Source organism: Elephas maximus, chromosome 5, assembly GCF_024166365.1.
Source record: "Elephas maximus indicus isolate mEleMax1 chromosome 5, mEleMax1 primary haplotype, whole genome shotgun sequence".
Classification (NCBI taxonomy): Eukaryota; Metazoa; Chordata; class Mammalia; order Proboscidea; family Elephantidae; genus Elephas; species Elephas maximus.
Window position 1 is genome coordinate 121992207 of NC_064823.1, and position 19140 is coordinate 122011346.

At 43.6% G+C, this 19140-nt stretch overlaps 1 protein-coding gene across 2 annotated transcripts in view; it reads right to left on the reverse strand.

Moving 5' to 3' along the window:
- Positions 1–14933, reverse strand: part of FAM114A1 (family with sequence similarity 114 member A1) — an 82270-nt gene extending 67337 nt beyond the window's left edge. Inside the window, exons 1-3 of one of the 2 annotated variants that reach the window (XM_049886355.1) lie at positions 14851–14927; positions 9163–9270; positions 4920–5260 (exon numbers count right to left, since the gene is read on the reverse strand). In XM_049886355.1, coding sequence (XP_049742312.1) covers positions 4920–5252 — 333 coding nt within the window. In that variant the 5' untranslated portion in view covers positions 5253–5260; positions 9163–9270; positions 14851–14927. Of the gene's footprint in view, positions 1–4919; positions 5261–9162; positions 9271–14850 lie in introns of both variants that reach the window. The other variant, XM_049886356.1, reaches the window with a different exon arrangement.
- Positions 14934–19140: the final 4207 nt, after the last annotated feature.

Consider the following 19140-nt stretch of genomic DNA (forward strand, 5'->3'; position numbering starts at 1 on the left):
CAGAGTAGAACTGCTCCATAGGGTGTCCAAGGAGAGGCTGGTGGATTCAAACTACCGACCTTTTGGTTAGCACACAAACACTTAACCACTGAGCCACCAGGGCTCTTTGTGGCTACTTAGAAGGGTTTAAATATGAGCCTGTGTGAAAGAGATATCCTCTATCCTTAAGGCCCTCCCAGCCAGATGTTTCTACTTTTGCCCTTTTAGAACAAGCAAACTAACAGGTACCACTCCCACACCTTGGTTTTATCTGAGTTCACGATGCAATGCCACACAAATACATCCTGAGCCACTGTCCCAACTCTGAGGCCAATGTTTTCACTTTCCATCCAGGTGATTCACTGGCAGAATTCTCACCTTCCTTGTGGGAGACCCAGGTTCAATTCCAGGCCAGTGCACCTCATGTGCAACCACCACCCATCTGTCCGTGAAGGCCTGCGTGTTGCTATGACGCTGAACAGGTTGCCTGAGGAGCTTCCAGACTAAGATGGACTAGGAAGAGAGGCCTGGTGATCTACTTGTAAAAATCAGCCGGTGAAAACCCTATGGATCACAATGGTCTGATCTGCAACTGATAATGGGGAGGGGATGACTCAAAGGCAGCTAACAACTTTTATGATGCTTCATCATGAGCTGTTATGGATTGAATTGTGTCCTCTAAAAAGATGTGTTGAAATCTTAACCACTGTACCTACAAAGGAGCTGTGGTGGTGCAGTGGTTAAGCAATACGGCTGCTAACCAAAAGGTCGGCGATTCAAATCCACCAGCCACTCTCTGGAAACCCTATGAAGCAGTTCTACTCTGTCTTCTAGGGTTGCTATGGGTTGGAATTGACCCGATGGCAACGGGCTTGGTTTGGTTTTATACCTACAAACATGACCCTATTTGGGAATAAGCCTTTTCTTTTGTTATGTTAATGAGGTCTTAGGAGAGTAAGGTGGGTCCTAAACCTAATCCTTTCTGAGTGGTGTTTTATAAACAGGAGTATAGACACAGAGATACACAAACAGGCAAGACACCACAGATGCATATATAAGTAGAAGAGAATGTCAAGGACTACTGGTAGTCACCAGAAGATAGGGGAGAGGGCCACAGATGAAACAAACATGGCAAGGCTCTGATTTGAACTTAAAACCTCCAGAATTGTGAGAAAATAAATGTCTGTTTTTTAAAGCCACCCACTTGTGGCATCTTTTGTTACAGCAGCCCTAGTAAACTAAGACATGAGGAAATGCTCACATTTTCAGAGCCCCTAAAATGCTGGCGGTGCAGCACTTAATTGTTTGGCTGCTAACAAAAAGGACAGCAGTTTGAATCCATCAGCCGCTCCTTGGAAACCCTATGGGGTGGTTCTACTCTGTCTTATAGGGTCGCTATGAGTTGGAATCAACTTGATGGCAATGGGTTAAAAGGGTTATCAGTGTTGTTCAGGGGAGAGTCTCTGCCTGCCAATCAGCTCCATTCCTATAGCATTAATTAAGGAGGTTTAGTTGGTACTTTCACAAGCAGGATACCTTCAATTTGCTCAAAAGATTTAAGAAGGCAGAGGTGGCAGGAGCATATTGATTTCTTATTATGCTATCTTTATTAACAACTCCACTATAGTTATTAGAAATCTGAAATTGGTCATATGAGCTATCCATGTAAATTCTGAATTAGTAGAATGTCTACAGTTTCTTTAAGTCATCTCAGGTCAGAAGCGTGTGGTTAAGACATTTTTTCTTAATGTACAGAGATATTTATTAATAGCAGCACTTAATAATAAAAATTGAGAGTGAATGCTCCCTACCATAGGAAAGACAGCATGGAGGGAAAATGGGTTCTGGAGTCAAAAAGACTTGGCTCAAGCTCTCATTCTGCCACTTTCCTACTTTGGAGGGTCTGTTTGACAAAAAGGATTTTCTATAAAGTCCCCTAGTCCATCTCTTTACCAACAGCATGTAAGCTGTCAAGCCTGGAACTTCTGAATGTCCCACTATTTCCTGTGTATATGTGGCTGCTGTTTTTTTAAAGATTAATGTATGAAAAAGTATCCTACTAGCCAAAAAAATTCTTAAAATGTTATTTTAGCATCACAAAACTCCAGAGCTGGAATGGTTCTGAAAGATCACATAGTCAAAGAACTGTCAAAGGGATGGGATCGCAAGGGTTCTTTAGCTTGGAGCAATTGTTCTCAATCCTGACTGGACCTTAGAATCATTTGAGAAGCTTTTTAAAAATACTGATGTCCAAGCCCCATATCTGAACCGACAGAATCAGAATCCTTGGAGTTGGAACCCTGGCATTAGTATTTTTTAAAGCTCTCCCAGTCAGAATTGAGAAACTCTGGTCTAGGGGTTCTTAAACCCTTAGGGGTCCTGGAAGACTTCAAGGATCTATGAACTCACAAGCAAAATGTTGTGCGTTTGTTCACCATAGACGGAAACACTGGTGGCATAGTGGTTAAGTGCTACAGCTGCTAACCAACAGGTCAGCAGTTCGAATCCATCAGGTGCTCCCTGGAAACTCTATGGGGAAGTTCTACTCTGTCCTATAGGGTCACTCTGAGTCGGAATCGACTCGATAGCAATGAGTTTCGCTTTTTTTTTTTAGTTTTGAGTTCACCATAGGAGACCCTGGGTGGCACAAATGCTTAAGTGCTTGACTACTAGCCAAAAGGTTGGCAATTTGAACCCACCCAGAGGCACCTTGGAAGATAGGCCTGGCAATCTACTTTCAAAAGGTCACAGCCTTGAAAACCCTATGAAGCAGTTCTACTCTGCATACGTGGGATTGTCATGAGTTGGAACCGACCTGACAGTAACTAACAACAACATGTTTACTCTATCTGATCCCAGCTCCCAGCTGGTACTTGAGTCCCCTCCATAGCCCCCTTGCAAAGTGCTTGTTCGTTTTTTTTTTAAAAACATCTCCAGTGATGGGAAACATCCTATTTCCTGAGGAAGGCCATCACATCTTTCAACAGTTCTGAGCAGCAAATCCCGTGAGGAAAGGGAGGCACAAGAGGCCTAATTTTGAATAAAAGAATCACAAGATGTTAACTCAGAGGATACACAGAGGTCTTCATGTGCAAATTCTTCATGTAATAGAGGACAACACTGAAGCACAGAGAAGTGAGGTGTCATGCCCGATGTAACAGAGTTAATGATAGATTGGGCCATGAATGTCCAAGACCCCTGATTGCATGTTTAGTTCCCTCCCCTCACTGCATGCAGCAGTCACCTCAAAGATGAACAAGGCTGAGACCTGGCTAAGGGCAGACCCTGACTACCCCATTCTATACCATCACTCAGGAGGAGCCCTGGTGGCACAGTGGTTAAGTGCTTGGCTACTAACCGAAAAGTTGGTGGTTCAAACCCACCAGCTGCTCCACAGGGGAAAGATCTCCGTAAATATTGTAGCCTTGGAACACTATGGGGCAGTCCTACTCTGTCCTATAGAGTCACTACGAGTCAGAATCAACTCGATGATAGTGGGTATATCATGACTCTGGAAAGGGTCCAACCCTGATAGGATTTGAAGAGAGCAGCCCCCATCTCCCAGACCTCCTTTCACGCTGAGTGCCTCCCCCACCCATGCCAGGCCCCATGTGGTGGGAGGTGAAGGTGCCAGGAGAACCTAGCAGTCATACTGGTGTGGCACATGGTACCAATAGGGGAATGGATGGTGGTCTATCTTATCCCAAGAGAGTCTAAGGTGCAAGCACTGAGAAGAAAAAGCAATGCACTCTGCCTCTGGTCTTCTTGAAGGTGGTATGTAAGGAGAAAACAGTGATGTGAATGTTGGCTATCTCCACAGTGGATCTGTAAATATGCCTCAGAATTTAAGTGATCTTAAAGAAACATTGGCTTGTTTAGGTGGAACCAGGATCATTATTAATTTGGACTCATTATGTTGGATATTATAATTTCTTCCATTTACTACCAGATAGGCCAGGACAAGTCATTTAACATCTCTGAGCCTAGATACCTCCTCTATAAATTGAGGGTAATAATACCTACCTCAAAACCTCAAAGAATAGTTGTGTTGAATGAATTACATAATACATAAAAGGGCTAGCACAGTGCCTGGCATATAGGGTATGCCCAATAATTGGTGAGTATTGGAGCCCTGGTGGTGCAGTGGTTAAGTGCTTGGCTGCTAACCAATCAGAAGGCCAGAGGTTCAAACCCACTAGCTGCTCCTTCGAAGAAAGATGTGGCAGTCTGCTTCCGTAAAGATTACAGCCTTGGGAACCCTATGGGGCAGTTTTACTCTGTCCTACAGGGTCACTATGAGTCGGAATCAACTTGATAGTAACGAGTTTGGTTTTCAAGTTATTATTATTAACTTCGTGTGAAAGTTGGATGATGAAAAAGGAAGACAGAAGAAGAACTGATGCATTTGAACTGCAATGTTGGTGAAAAATGTTGAATATATTGTGGAGTGCCAAAAGAATGAACAAATCAGTCTTAGAAGAAATACAACCAGAATTTTCCTTAGAAGCAAGGATGGCAAGACTTCAACTTGCTTACTTTGGACATATCATCAGGAAGGACCGATCTCTAGTAAAGGACATCATGTTTGGTAAAGTAGATGGTCAACAAAAACCAAGGAAATCCTCAGTGAGGGGCTCAAACATGGCAGTGATCACGAAGATGGCCCAGGACTGGGCCAAGTCGCCAAGAGTTGGAGCTGACTCGATGGCAACTAACAACAAAAACAACATTAATTATAATACAATTACCAAAATACAAACATGATAATGAGAAATTATTCTTGTATATGTTTTATCTCGCCACACACACATTTTTGACAACGGAGATGATGGCATATTATATTTTGAACCCCAAAGGCCCGTCTGTAATAATTTAGCAAAGCTGTGCATGTGGTACCTATCAGTAAGAATTTAGGAGGAAGTGAATGGAAGGAACCATACCGGATTATTCTGTTCTTTCAGGGGTATTTCAGATCCAGGTTCTGCCTCAAGGCTGACGGAGTCCACGCACTCAGCAAGTGTGTCCTCAGTCACTTCTCCATTGAAGGGGGGCTCCGTGGGCTGCTCAGGGTGTCTGGTATCAGTAGTCTCTGCACCCTGAACAGATGCATTTTCATGAACATATGCTCTGGGCTCAGCTGGTGTTGGCTCATTCGAAATCGTAACTGAATCGCAGTGCACTTCTGTATCGTCAGGTAAAGAATCACTACTTGGCTTCTCCATAAATTCGGCTTTGTCTCCAGTGGCTGAGGTGTCACTGCCATGATCAGACATCTTAATATCTGTTCAACACAGTTAAAAACAAACATTTTATGTTTTAATTTGAATTGTGAAGCCTTAATTCCAAGCTGGGTGAATAATTAAAGTCTGTAGGGGTAAATTTTCATCTACAAATAAGACACTTTGTGTAACCTTGTGGTAGACTGAAAAATGGCCTCTAATCTCTGCAACCTGTGAATGTTTACCTTATACATATTAAAAAAAAAAAACCCATTGCCGTTGAGCCGATTCTGACTCATAGTGACCCTACAGGACAGAGTAGAATTTCCCCATAGGGTTTCCAAGGAGTGCCTGGTGGATTTGAACTGCTGACGTTTTGGCTAGCAGCTATAGCTCTTAACCACTATACCACCAGGGTTTCCTGGGTTATCCAGGTGGGCCCTAAAGGTAATCACAAGTGTTCTTATCAGAGGGAGGCAAAGGAAGATCTGACTATGATAAGAAAAAGAGGATGTGAGGACAGAAACAGAGATTGGAGTAACCTGCTGCAAAGATAAAGAAAGGGGCCACAAGCCAAGGAAGGCAGGCAGCTACTAGAAGATGAGAAAAGCGAGGAAACAATTCTGCCCTTAGAACACATGATAATTACATCATCAGACATAAAGAAATAAAGGCATCAGACAATGTCTATGACCAGTTTACATAACAAAATGGAGGACAACCACACAATACTGGGAACCATGGCCTAGCCAAGTTGACACACATTTTTGGGGGACACAATTCAATCCATAACACCAACCATAAATGAGATAACATAAGAGTCCATACCATGCCTGATACATCCTCTATAGACCCTTGGGTAGTCGTTGGTTCAATGCATTTGTTCTTACACAATTAAGGCCCAGCTAAAATAACCACCTCTTCCATTCTCTGTTCCTCCCAACTGGATATAATGTTTCTTCTTCTGAATCCCCAGAGTGCTTTGCATCTATCTCAACTTGGACAGTTAAAATCCACTGTGATTAGAGTTGTAAGTTTTACGAAGATAAGGATCTTCTTGGTTTTGTTTTCATATTTTACAAAGCACTTTACATAGTTTTTTGTATACAGTAAACAGTTCAACGAATTTATGAGTTTAGTTATGTTACTTTTTGTGTGGAGATTTAAATTAAAATATAATATGAAGCAATAGCAAGCAAAAATACTTTTTCCCCATTTCTGTTTAGAACCTGTCTTTCTACAGGTGGTTCCAAACCACCCTATAATTATTTCTGTTGTCTTTATTTTCATAGCAGTTAACTGAGTTAGAATGTTTCTTTTTTAACAAAGACATCTGTCAGACTTTCAGCTCAGGGATAACACTCCTGTAAATAAATCTACAATGGGAAAAGGAAAGATGTATACTTCCCTCTAGCTGGTGTATAAGTTTAAGGTATTTGAACTTGACAATGGGCTCACAAGAAGTCAGGTCAAAGTCTAGTTGAACTATTAAAAAATGATACACACTTTGGTGAGTGGCGTCTGAGGTCTTAAACGCTAGGAAGTAGCCATCTAAGATGCATTAATTGGTCTCAACCCACCTGGAGCAAAGGAGAATGAAGAACACCAAGGTCACAAGGTCAATATGAGTCCAAGAGACAGAAGGGGCCACATAAACCAGAGACTACATCAGCCTGAGACTGGAAGAGCTAGATGGTGCCCAGCTACAACCAGTGACTGCCCTGACAGGGAACAGAACAGAGAATGCCTGATGGAGCAGAAGAACAGTGGGATGCAGACCTCAAACTCCTGTAAAAAGACCAGACTTAATGGTCTTACTGAGACTAAAGGGACCCTGGAGGTCATGGTCCCCAGACCTTCTGTTAGTCCAAGACTGGAACCATTCCCAAAGCCAACTCTTCAAAGAGGGATTGGACTGGACTATGAGACAGAAAATGATACTGGTGAGGAGTGAGCTTCTTGGCTCAAGTAGACACGTCAGACTACGCAGACAGCTCCTGTCTAGAGGTGAGATGAGAAGGCAGGGGAGACAGGAGCTGGTTGAATGGACATGGGGAGTACAGGGTGGAGAGGAGGAGTGTGCTGTCTCATTAGGCGGAGAGCAGCTAGGAGTATATAAAAAAAAATAAATATATATATAGCAAGGTGTATATAAGTTTTTGTATGCGAGACTGACTTGATTTGTAAACTTTCACTTAAAGCGCAATAAAAAATAAACCAAAAAATTAATGCAAGGCCACTGTACAGAAAAGGATCAGAAATGTCTTAATATAAACATCTTAACATGTCTTAATATAAACAAGTTCTTAGTCTCTCCTTTCCTGCTTCCTGACTGCTCCTTCTAAGGATGTAAGTAGTAATTGTGGTTTTGGGGAGGGGGTGGAATTTATGGAGGGTACTTGGAAAGCTATTGTCATCTGGAAGCTTATAAAACCTGTGAAAACCTCTCTCTGAGTCAGGATTGGCCTAAGACAGGAAGTTGGCAAACCATGGCCCACAGGCTAAATCTTGCTCATTGCCTGTTTCTGTAAGTAAAGTTTTTACTGGAACAAAGCCACATCCATTCATTTTCATACTATCTATGCTTCTCTAGCACTTATGGGAAGAGGTGAGTAGTTGTGGAGGGACCATATAACCTGCAAGCTGCAAAGCCTAAAATATCTCCTACCTGGCTCTTTAGAGAAAAGGCTTGCTGGCCTGGAGCCTAGGACATTGCTTGATTGCTACCTTCCAAAGATCTCTCTGCCTTAGTTTATCCCACCCTGGCCTGGGTTGTATGGGTATGATCATAAGAAGAATGGGTCCACAAATAAAGGATATTTTGGCATCACTCTTATTTACATATTTTGCTCATTTGTAGCTGGTAACAGACATTGTCTGATGCCTTTATTTCTTTGTAATGTAATTCAAAAATCTTTATTATTAATCTGGATTATTAAGACTCTCCAAACAATTTCATTTTCCACAAGCAGGAACATGAGAATAAGCCTGGAAATGGTAAACATTCATGGGCAAATAAAAAGCCCATGAAACTTTGTGCTTTGGACACCTTGGACAAGATCTGGTTCATCATGAGCACTGTGTTGTACATGCTTTACAGGAAGAGTGTCGTTATACTCTTCATCATTTACCTTAAAATATTTCTGCACGTACCATGTGACATACGTGCATGTTAATTCATGGTAATTTACATCCTAATGTTGGCTAGTCCACATCTGAAGTGCCCTATTCAGGAATACACTATCCAGGGGTCCTTAGTATTTCAAATTCTGTAACTGAGAGTTCACCTCTGAGAGGGTTCAACTATCATCCTCTCCAATTAGCACTCCAGGCTGTGCTAATTAACATAAGAGATATTAGAAATCATTTTTAATTGGTGAAATGGAAGATGCTTAAGATATGTGGATTGGTGAGCAATAATGTACAGGTGCCTCCTGCCCTTGTACAACCAGAGCATAGCATTGAGTCCAGAAGCCTATTGCCCTTTGGAATAAAGTTTTTTCTAGAGCTTGTAGCTGCCTGAAGCACCTGGTGGTGCAAACAGTTAACACTCTCAGTGACTAATCAAAAGGTTGGCAGTTCGAGTCCACCCAGAGGTGCCCTGGAAGAAGGGCTTGGCAATCTACTTCTGAAAAATTAGCCATTGAAAACCCTATGGAGTGAAAACCCCATGAGTCTGAATCAACTCAATGGCAACGGGTATTTTTGCAGCTGCTTACAGAATTCCAAAGCCCGAAGCTGACTAGGTCAGCTGAGTCCTGCTGCAAGAACAGTGCTCACCAGAGGGCTTAAAACGACAGAGAGCTAAGACTTCATCAAGCTTTTAAGAACAAGCTGTATAATAAGCCTAGCTGCTAATGTATTTGTGAACTTGTAGCAGAATTCCATTGGAGAACTGGGTTTCATGATAATACAGCTCTTGGTAGGGAGTTTGGAGAGGAGGAAACCTGTAACCCTCACCCACCTGTGAGGGCTAAGCTGCGTTAGGTCAATTCTCCTCAGGTGTAGAAAAAATGTTGCAATGATGCCTCTTTCCAACGCTGTGCAAACAACTAGCAACCTGAGACCATCCCTTCAGAAATACCAAAAAAAATCAGCTGTAAGGTGTTAAACTGATATTGTTAAGAAACAGTTACAGATAATTCATAAATTTCTCAAAGATTAGATGTAAATTTGTTTAAATAATAGAAGTATTTATCATAATATCGGCCCTATTACAAAGCCTAATTGTGCGTATTTCTTATACCATATTTCTCTCTGTAACACGTCTGCCTTTTCCCTAAACAAAAACCAAAACCTCTTCATTTGTCCTAGTAGACATGAGGACAGGAGAAATGTAATTATTTTTAAGACTGTTCCTTTTCGTCTCAAACCGTCGGAAACAGTGTGTGCTAAACACACAGCTGTTTCCTATCAGTGACTATTGGAATCTACCGGGACTACAGCCCTAATCGGTGTTGTTTCCTCGGATGGCCCTCATCTCTGCCTGGGTGCCCCATGAGCACCGTCAGACTTCTCATAAACCTGGTCTTTGGTTTGGAGCACTGATCACTGCAGCTACCCTTGGCTTTGATGCTAGGGACACTCGTCCCACAGAAACAAGGAGGCTTCTTCAGTAAACTCCAAGGAAAGGAAGGGTGGCGTATAAAGAAGCCTTTGTGGGGTTGGGAATAAGTTAATTTTTCATGAGTAAATTCATTCATCACCTAAATTGCTCCCAGAACTATGCTAGGTATTGAAGCAGCAACATCACAGTTGCAAAAAGAGGTTTAAAACTGAAGATGTGGTCACTATCCTTCAGAAAGTGAATAATCTTGTTTGAGAAGCTAACGTGAAATGGTTCAATAATGATACAAAATAGCACATCAAATAAAGGAAAGATGTGCCTGGACTAGACCTCAAGTAACAGAGAATGTGGCTTTGATATGGTGATTCCAGGCACGCTTGGTAAGAGCACATAAAAAGAGCACCGGCATCAGGAATGAATTCTAGATTTTGAGGATGACATCTGTGTGGCTGAGCCAAGAAGCTGAGAGGAGGAATAGTGAAGAGTAGGAGGGATGGTATTTTAAGGTGGAAAGAACCCGGCCTGGGGGTCGAGAGTTGTGACCTCTGTTCCCACCACCCCTTTGTAAGCATATAACTCATTCATTTGTGAACATGTAACTCATTCACTCTCACTGGGCTTCCCCATTTCCTCCTCTGTGAAGTAAAAGCTACCAGACAAAATGATCTGGAGACACAGCTCCCAAATGCCAGACTACAAGACTGGGGCCAGTCCATGACGACAGAGAAAAACGAGGACAGATAATGCGTTTTCCATAAATCTAAATTTATTCCATGCAAAGGACTGCTTTTACCTTGAAAGTTTAGCCTTCATGCTTTTCTTGATATTAAAATGTCTTCTATTTTATGAAATAGTGGTGAAAGTGGATGGATTTTTTTTAAATGGCTTTACTTGGCAAAGTAAAAATTTGGTAATGTGAGATCCCCTTTCTGAAGTAAAAAAAATAGGCTGGTCTGTGGAGGACCAGGAATAAAAACTCTGGATGAGGTGGTCTTGGGTAGTTTGTAAGAGTTCCTATGGAGCTCAGCAAGTACATATGCCCAGCCCCAGGCTCTTTTTTCTCCAGTCCAGCCTCTCTATGCCTGCCAGGCATTTTTCTCCAAAACACACATGGGATCTATTTGATCCCTTGTTCAAAAACCATTGTTTAAACATCTTCACATGGCATTCATGGCCCTTCACAATACAATCCCAATCTCTCTGTCCCCTTCCTGCCACTCTCAACACACTCTGCACTCTTGCCTTACTAAGATTTTCATCATTTCCTAAACAAAACCAGTTGTCATCAAGTCGATTCTGACTCACGGTGACCCTGGTGTTTTTGGAAGCAAAGAGCCAGGCCTTTCTTCCGAGGCACCTTTCAGTGGGTTTGAAGTGCCAACCTTCCAGTTAGAAGTTGAGCATTTAACCATCTGTACCACCACCCAGGGACTCCATCATCATCTCCTACACAGTTCATACACCTTCATACCTCTTATCTTTGCTTCTGCTGCTGCTTCTGCCTGCCTGCCCTGCCTCCGACTGCCTGGCCAACTCGTATTCAATTTCTCAATGTCAAATGTCACCTTTTACTCTGAAATTTTCCTTAATCTATCCTACTCCTCCCAAAGAATTAATTGCTTGTGATACTTTGCACAGGGCTCTGCTATTGCATTTTTCTTCTTTTAATTTTGGTGAAAATATCCATAGCAAAACATAAAGCCCATTCAACAGTTTCTATATGTACAATTCAATAATGCTGGTTACATTCTTCACATTGTGTCACCATTCTTGCTATCTCTGCCCATACTGTTTCTCCACCATTGGCTTAAACTCACCATCCCCTAAACATCTCATCTATCCTTTAGAGTTACTGTTGACAATTTGATCTCATATAGATAATTCTTTAAAAGCATGCAAAGTTCACATCGAACATTCTTCACTAATTTAGCTCAACTATTGTTCAATTTAAACATGACTTAAGGAGATAATTTTGGTTCATGGTTCAAAGATTTTCTCAGAGTGATAGTTTCAGGGGTTCTCCCAATCTTAATAGGACCAATAAGCCTGGATTCTGTACAAATGTGAAATTCTGTACAAATGTGAAATTTGGCTCCACATTTTATACCCTTTTGATCAGGATCCAGCTATCTATTCCTTGATCAGAATGTTCAATAGTCGTAGCCGGGCACCATTCTTCTGGTCTCACGGCTAAGGAGGCAGTAGTTCATGGCGGCAGTTAGACCTGCAGTCCAGTTCCATCTCTGCTTCCTGAGTCTCCTTCGTCCTCCACTGCTCCAAGTGAAGAGACCAATTGTTCTAACTTGGATGGCCACTAGCAAGCTATTCACTGAACTAGGGAGTCAAAAAGTAATTCTAACAGCATTAGGCCAATTAACTGGAAAATCTCATGAAGCCCTGACCGTGTCTGTACCTTTAAACCAACAGAACTAATCTCATGGGGCGTTTGGGTGTTTGGATGTATTTAAGTAGTAACACCACCTTTAACCTCTCTCTTTTTTTCTTATTTCTTTTTGGTGGTTGTTATTGTAGAATTTACTATTGCATTTATAAGGAGTATGTGTTTCTTTCCTCCAGGGCTGTGATCAATTAGCACCTGCCTGCTATCTGGCTCTCCAATATTCGCTGAACTGAAATATATTGTGTTTAATACTGATTGAAGAGAAACCATTTTTGGTATATTGTTAGTCTTAAAAATTAATTGCTACCCCAGGACTATAGCCCTGAGACACCCTTCTGACCTGGAACTGAAGCCATTCCTGGAGACTACCTTCCAGCCAAACAATAGGCAAGCCTATAAAATAAATAATACCCAAGAGGAATGTGCTCCTTAGAATAGCCAATTATATGAGATCAAAAGGGCAATATTGATGAGAAGGTAGGAAGGGGTCAAAAATCAGGATGAAAGGAAATGGGGGACCCAGGACAGAAATTGGGAGAGTGCTGACACACTGTGGGGAATGAAACCAAGGCCAGGAAACACTTCACGTATGAACTATCAAATGGGAATCTCATTTGCTCTGTAAACTTTCACCTAAAGCACAATCAAATTAATTAATGAAATAAAACACACTTGGTTGTTCCCTTTGCCTGGCTAATTTCTACTCATCCTTTAAATCGTGGCTCAGATGTTACTTCCTCAGAAAGGTCTTCTGTGATCACTTGTATTATTTTCTAATTGTTTATCCTCTATAAGCTTCATGAGGGAAATGGCCATGTCTCTTTTGCATACCAGTATATACTCAATGGAAGGAGCCCTGGTGGCACAGTGGTTAAAGCAACGACTGTTAACCGAAAGGTTGGAGGTTTGAAACCACCAGTGGCTCTCAGGAGAAAGATGTGGCAGTCTGCTACCATAGAGATTTACAGCCTCAGAAACCCTACGAAGTCGAGTAGAAATCGACTTGACGGCAATGGATGTACCTAATGGGACTCTGGTGGCGCAGTGATTAAAAGCTTGGCTGCAAATCAAAAGGCCAGCAGTTAGAATCCACCAGCTGCTCCTCAGAAACCCTATGGGGCAGTACTTCTCTGTCCTATAGGGCCACTAGGAGTCAGAATTGACTTGACGGTAATGGGTTGGTTTTTTGGGTTATATATCCAGTGCCTAGCATTTGGAGGTAATCAATAAATGCTCATTAAATGAAAAAAAAAAATGCTACTTATACGGTCCGAATCCTGAAGATTCTTTAAGGTCCCCTCCTACCCTCAAATTCCTTCTACACTAGCTCAGCTATGCCTCAAATTCTACCATTAAAGTTTCATTCCTTTACTTAAAGTTTACAGTGTAAGAAGTTTATCAGATTCTTTCCTGAGCTCAGGTTTTGGTGGAAGAAAGAAGGGAGAACATAGAAAGGCAAGACATATAAGTAGGGGTAGGAATGGGCCACTGGGAGGAAGAGGGCAGAAAGGGGCCTCCAAGGATAAAGCTGTCTCATTCTGTTACCTCAGATTGGCTGAGATCTTATGGAGTTTAGTATTTTAAAAGCCACTGGTTTGTATCCCTCAAGATGTTTACCATGGAAATTTCAGTGACCTCAGGATCAGTAAACCAAAAAGCCGAACCCATTGCTGTGGTGTCAATCCCGATTCATGGTGACCCCATGTGTTACAGAGTAGCGGTACCGGTGGGTGGGTTTGAACTGCCAGCCTTTAGGTTAGTAGTTCAGCGCAAATGATTCGGACTACACACAGGCCTTTGGGATCAGTAGGCCATTGATAATGCCCTCAAAGTCCATAAAAGGGGATTTCCTCTTACTTCAGGAAAAGGCAATAAAAGTTCGGGCACCTGATGCGAGATGGCTGGAAATACTCACCAGATTCCAGGGAAGAAGAGATGAATGAGTGGAAAGGAGGTGGGAAGCTCCAGTGGGGAGTAGGACCCAAGGCGGGGGAGCGGGTAACGGGGGGGCGGGAGGGTACGGGGGGGCGGGGGCGGTGTGAACCTGCTAATGGAGGTGGTGCCAGCCTAGGACATTAGCTGGAGTGGGAAGGGCAGACAGGGCGTCGGCCTGCAGGGAGAGGGGTGGAGAGCATGGGTGGGAGGTCAAGGCCCGAGCTCGGATTCCTGGGCCAAGGGCAGTCAAACACCGGATGGAGGATCTGCACCCTCCGTATCCGGGCTGAGGCGGCGCTGCAACCCTTCCTCTGCCTTGGACCCGGGACACTGGGGGAACTTTTTCAGACTGGATACTTTTGCAGAAACAGGTAGGCTCCGCGGAGGTTCTGGTGCGAGCTGCCGCCGGCCGAGGGGGCAGACCCGGCGTACGGGCGTGTGGGTGTGTGCATGAGCGTGGACCTAGAGCGACACACACTCACACACACACACTCACACGCCCGCACCCACACAGGGCCCTCGGCCGCGCCGTCCGCGCCCCTCCGGACCTTTACCCCAAGCCTGGTTCTCCCGGCTCCCGTGGCGGTGCCAAGTCCCTGCCGATGGCTTCTCACTGTCGCAGCGGGCCGAGTTCGGAGGCCCGGGACAAAGAGAGGCGGCGGGGTCTGCCCACCACTCCGCTGCCGGCTCCCCTCATTTCACCGCCCGCCGGGGGAAAGGGATGGGGAGAAGGTGCCCGGGGCTCTTACCGCTCTGGCGGCCGAGTGCGCGCGGGAGGGCCCGCCGGGTCCCGCCCCGCCACGTCGGCAAGGCCGGCGGGGACGCGGCCTGAGGGCGGGCTGGGGTGGGAGGGTACCAGGGGGCGTGCCGAGCTGCCCCGCCCCGCGGCCGGCCGACGAGGGGGCCCCGCCCCCGGTGTGCGCCCCGCCCCAGCCGGAGAGCGCAGGCCCGGGCGCCGCCAACTGCCGGGGCTCCCCCACGCTCCGAGCTGGGGAGATTTCCGGCTGCGCCTCCCGAACCTCCCGGGAGCCCTTGCCTTCCCCAGTTCTGTGCCCGCGGGGCTCGTGGCGGGGCTCAGGGTTCGCGGGATCCCTTTCCTTCCTGTAAAAGCGCTGGGTAAACCCCTCAGGCACTTTTCACAGGAAGGGGGTCGCTCAAGTTCAGCGAGAGTTTGCGATGTTCGGATTTTGTGTTAACATTCTCTCACTCTCTTGGTGGAAGTGTAATCTGATTTAAAAACAAAACAAAAAACTTTCTAGAAGGCTAGTTTGGAAATGTGCATCAAAAGTTAAATGCATTAGCTTTGGTCCAGAAATGCCACGTCTGCGACTTTGTCCTTAGTAAACAGACAAAGGAGCCCTGGTGGCGCAGTGATTAAGAGCTATTGCCGCTAACCAAAAAGTGGACCGTTCGAATCCACCAGCCGCTCCTTGGAAACCCTGTGGGGGCAGTTCCACTGTGTCTTGTAGGGTCGCTAGGAGTCTGAATCGATGGACTGCAGGAGATTGTTTTTTATAGTAACTTGAAACAGTCGGATATGAAGTAGTCATTTAAAATTACACATCCGTATTTGTTGCATGGAAGGGAAACCATAGCTGAATATTAACCGGAGGAGGAAAGCTCACAAAAATGTGAATATAGAACCTGTTTTTGTAAATACACATGTGTGATATACATATGTTGTTGTTGTTGTTAGGTGCCGTGGAGTCGGGTTCGGACTCATGGCGACCCTACGCACAACAGAAGGAAACACTGCCCGGTCTTGCGCCATCCTTACAATCATTGCTATGCTTGAGCTCATTGTTGCACCCACTGTGTCAATCCACCTCTTTGAGGGTCTTCCTCTTTTCCGCGGACCCTGTACTCTGCCAAGCATGATGTCCTTCTCCAGGGACTGATCCCTCCTGACAACATGTCCAAAGTATGTAAGACGCGGTCTCGCCATCCTTGCCTCTAAGGAGCACTCTGGCTGCACTTCTTCCAAGACAGATTTGTTCGTTCTTTTGGCAGTCCATGGTATATATATGCAATATTCTTCGCCAACACCACAATTCAAAGGCGTCAACTCTTCTTCCGCCTTCCTTATTCATTGTCCAGCTTTCACATGCATATGATGTGATTGAAAATACCATGGCTTGGGTCAGGCGCACCTTAGTCTTCAGGGTGACATCTTTGCTCTTCAACACTTTGAAGAGGTCCTTTGCAGCAGATTTACCCAATGCAATGCATCTTTTGATTTCTTGACTGCTGCTTCCATGGCTGTTGATTGTGGATCCAAGTACAATGAAATCCTTGACAACTTCAATCTTTTCTCCATTTATCATGATGTTGCTCATTGGTCCAGTTGTGAGGATTTTTGTTTTCTTTATGTTGAGGTGTAATCCATAGTGAAGGCTGTGGTCTTTGATCTTCATTAGTAAGTGCTTCAAGTCCTCTTCACTTTCAGCAAGCAAGGTTCTGTCATCTGCATAACGCAGGTTGTTAATGAGTCTTCCTCCAATCCTGATGCCCCGTTCTTCTTCAAATAGTCCAGCTTCTCATATTATTTGCTCAGCATACAGATTGAATAGGTATGGTGAAAGAATACAACCCTAACGCACACCTTTCCTGACTTTAAACCAATCGGTATCCCCTCGTTCTGTCTGAACAACTGCCTCTTGATCTGTGTAAAGTTTCCTCATGAGCACAATTAAGTGTTCTGGAATTCCCATTCTTTGCAGTGTTATCCATAGTTTGTTATGATCCACACAGTCGAATGCCTTTGCATAGTCAATAAAACACAGGTAAACATCTTTCTGGTATTCTCTGCTTTCAGCCAGGATCCATCTGACATCAGCAATGATATCCCTGGTTCCACGTCTTCTTCTGAAACCAGCCTGAATTTCTGGCAGTTCCATGTCGATATACTGCTGCAGCCATTTTTGAATGAACTTCAACAAAATTTTGCCTGTGTGTGATATTAATGATATTGCTCTATAATTTCCACATTCGGTTGGATCACCTTTCTTGGAAGTAGGCATAAATATGGATCTCTTCCAGTCAGTTGGCCAAGAAGCTGTCTTCCATATTTCTCGGCATAGACGAGTGAGCACCTCCAGTGCTGCATCTGTTTGTTGAAACATCTCAATTGATATTCCATCAATTCCTGGAGCATTGTTTTTTGTCAATGCCTTCAGAGCAGCTTGGACTTCTTCTTTCAGTACCATCGGTTCCTGATCATATGTCACCTCCTGAAATGGTTGAACATCGACTAATTCTTTTTTGTACAATGACTCTGTGTATTCCTTCCATCTTCTTTTGATGCTTCCTGCATCATTTAATATTTTCCCCACGGAATCCTTCACTGTTGTAGCTCGAGGCTTGAGCTTTTTCTTCAGTTCTTTCAGCTTGAGAAATGCTGAGCGTGTTCTTCCCTTTTGGTTTTCCATCTCTAGCTCTTTGCACATGTCATTATAATTCTTTACTTTGTCTTCTCAAGAGGCCCTTTGAAATCTTCTGTTCAGTTCTTTTACTTCATCAATTCTTTCTTTTGCTTTAGGTGCTTGACGCTCAAGAGCAAGTTTCAGAGTCTCCTCTGACATCCATCTTGGTCTTTTCTTTCTTTCCTGTCTTTTCTGTGACCTCTTGCTTTCTTCATGGATGATGTCCTTGATGTCATTCCACAATTCATCTGGTCTTCAGTCACTAGTGTTCAATGTGTCAAATCTATTCTTGAGATGGTGTCTAAATTCAGGTGGGATATACTCAAGGTCATATTTTGGCTCTCATGGACTTGCTCCGGTATTCAGATACCAACAGGGTCACTCATGGAGGACAGGTTTCAGCTGAGCTTCCAGACTAAGACAGACTAGGAAGAAGGACCTGGCAGTCTACTTCTGAAAAGCATTAGCCAGTGAAAACCTTATGAATAGTAGCGGAACATTGTCTGATATAATGCTGGAAGATGACCCCCCAGGTTGGAAGGCACTCAAAAGATGACTGGGGAAAAGCTGCCTCCTCAAAGTAGACTTGACCTTAATGACGTGGATGGAGTAAAGCTTTTGGGACCTTCATTTGCTGATGTGGCATGACTCAAAATGAGAAGAAATGGCTGCAAACATCCAGTAATAATCGGAACCTGGAAGGTATGAAGTATGAATCTAGGAAAATTGGAAATCGTCAAAAATGAAATGGAACACATAAACATCAATATCCTAGGCATTAGTGAGCTGAAATGGACTGGTATTGGCCATTTTGAATCAGACAATCATACAGTCTACTATGCTGGGAATGACAACTCAAAGAGGAATGGTGTTGCATTCATTGCCAAAAAGAACATTTCAAGATCTATCCTGAAGTACAACGCTGTCAGTGATAGGTAATATCCATATGCCTACAAGGAAGACCAGTTAATACCACTATTATTCAAATTTATACACCAACCACTAGGGCCAAAGATGAAGAAATAGAAGTTTTTATCAGCTGCTGCAGTCCGAAATTGATCAAACATGCAATCAGGATGCATTGATAATTACTGGCTATTGGAATGCGAAAGTTGGAAACAAAGAAGAAGGATCAATAGTTGGAAAATATGGCCTTGGTGATAGAAGCAATGCCGGAGATCAAATGATAGAATTTTGCAAGACCAATTACTTCTTCATTGCAAATACCTTCTTTCACCAAGAGAAACGCCAGCTATACACATGGACCTCGCCAGATGGAACACACAGAAATCAAATTGACTACATCTGTGGAAAGAGACGATGGAAAAGCTCAATATCATCAGTCAGAACAAGGCCAGGGGCTGACTGTGGAACAGACCATCAATTGCTCATATGCAAGTTCAAATTATATACATATATGCGTACATATTTATATAAAAGTCGGGGGAAATATAATTTTAAAAACCGGTTCTTTCTGAGTGATGCAATGTGAGTTTTCTCTTGTTTTTCCTCCTCCATAACCTTTCATTTTTTAATTCTAAATGTAACACATACCAACTACAATAATTGAAAAATAAAGAATAATGGTAATAGCCTTACTCTCTCCCCTTCAATAAC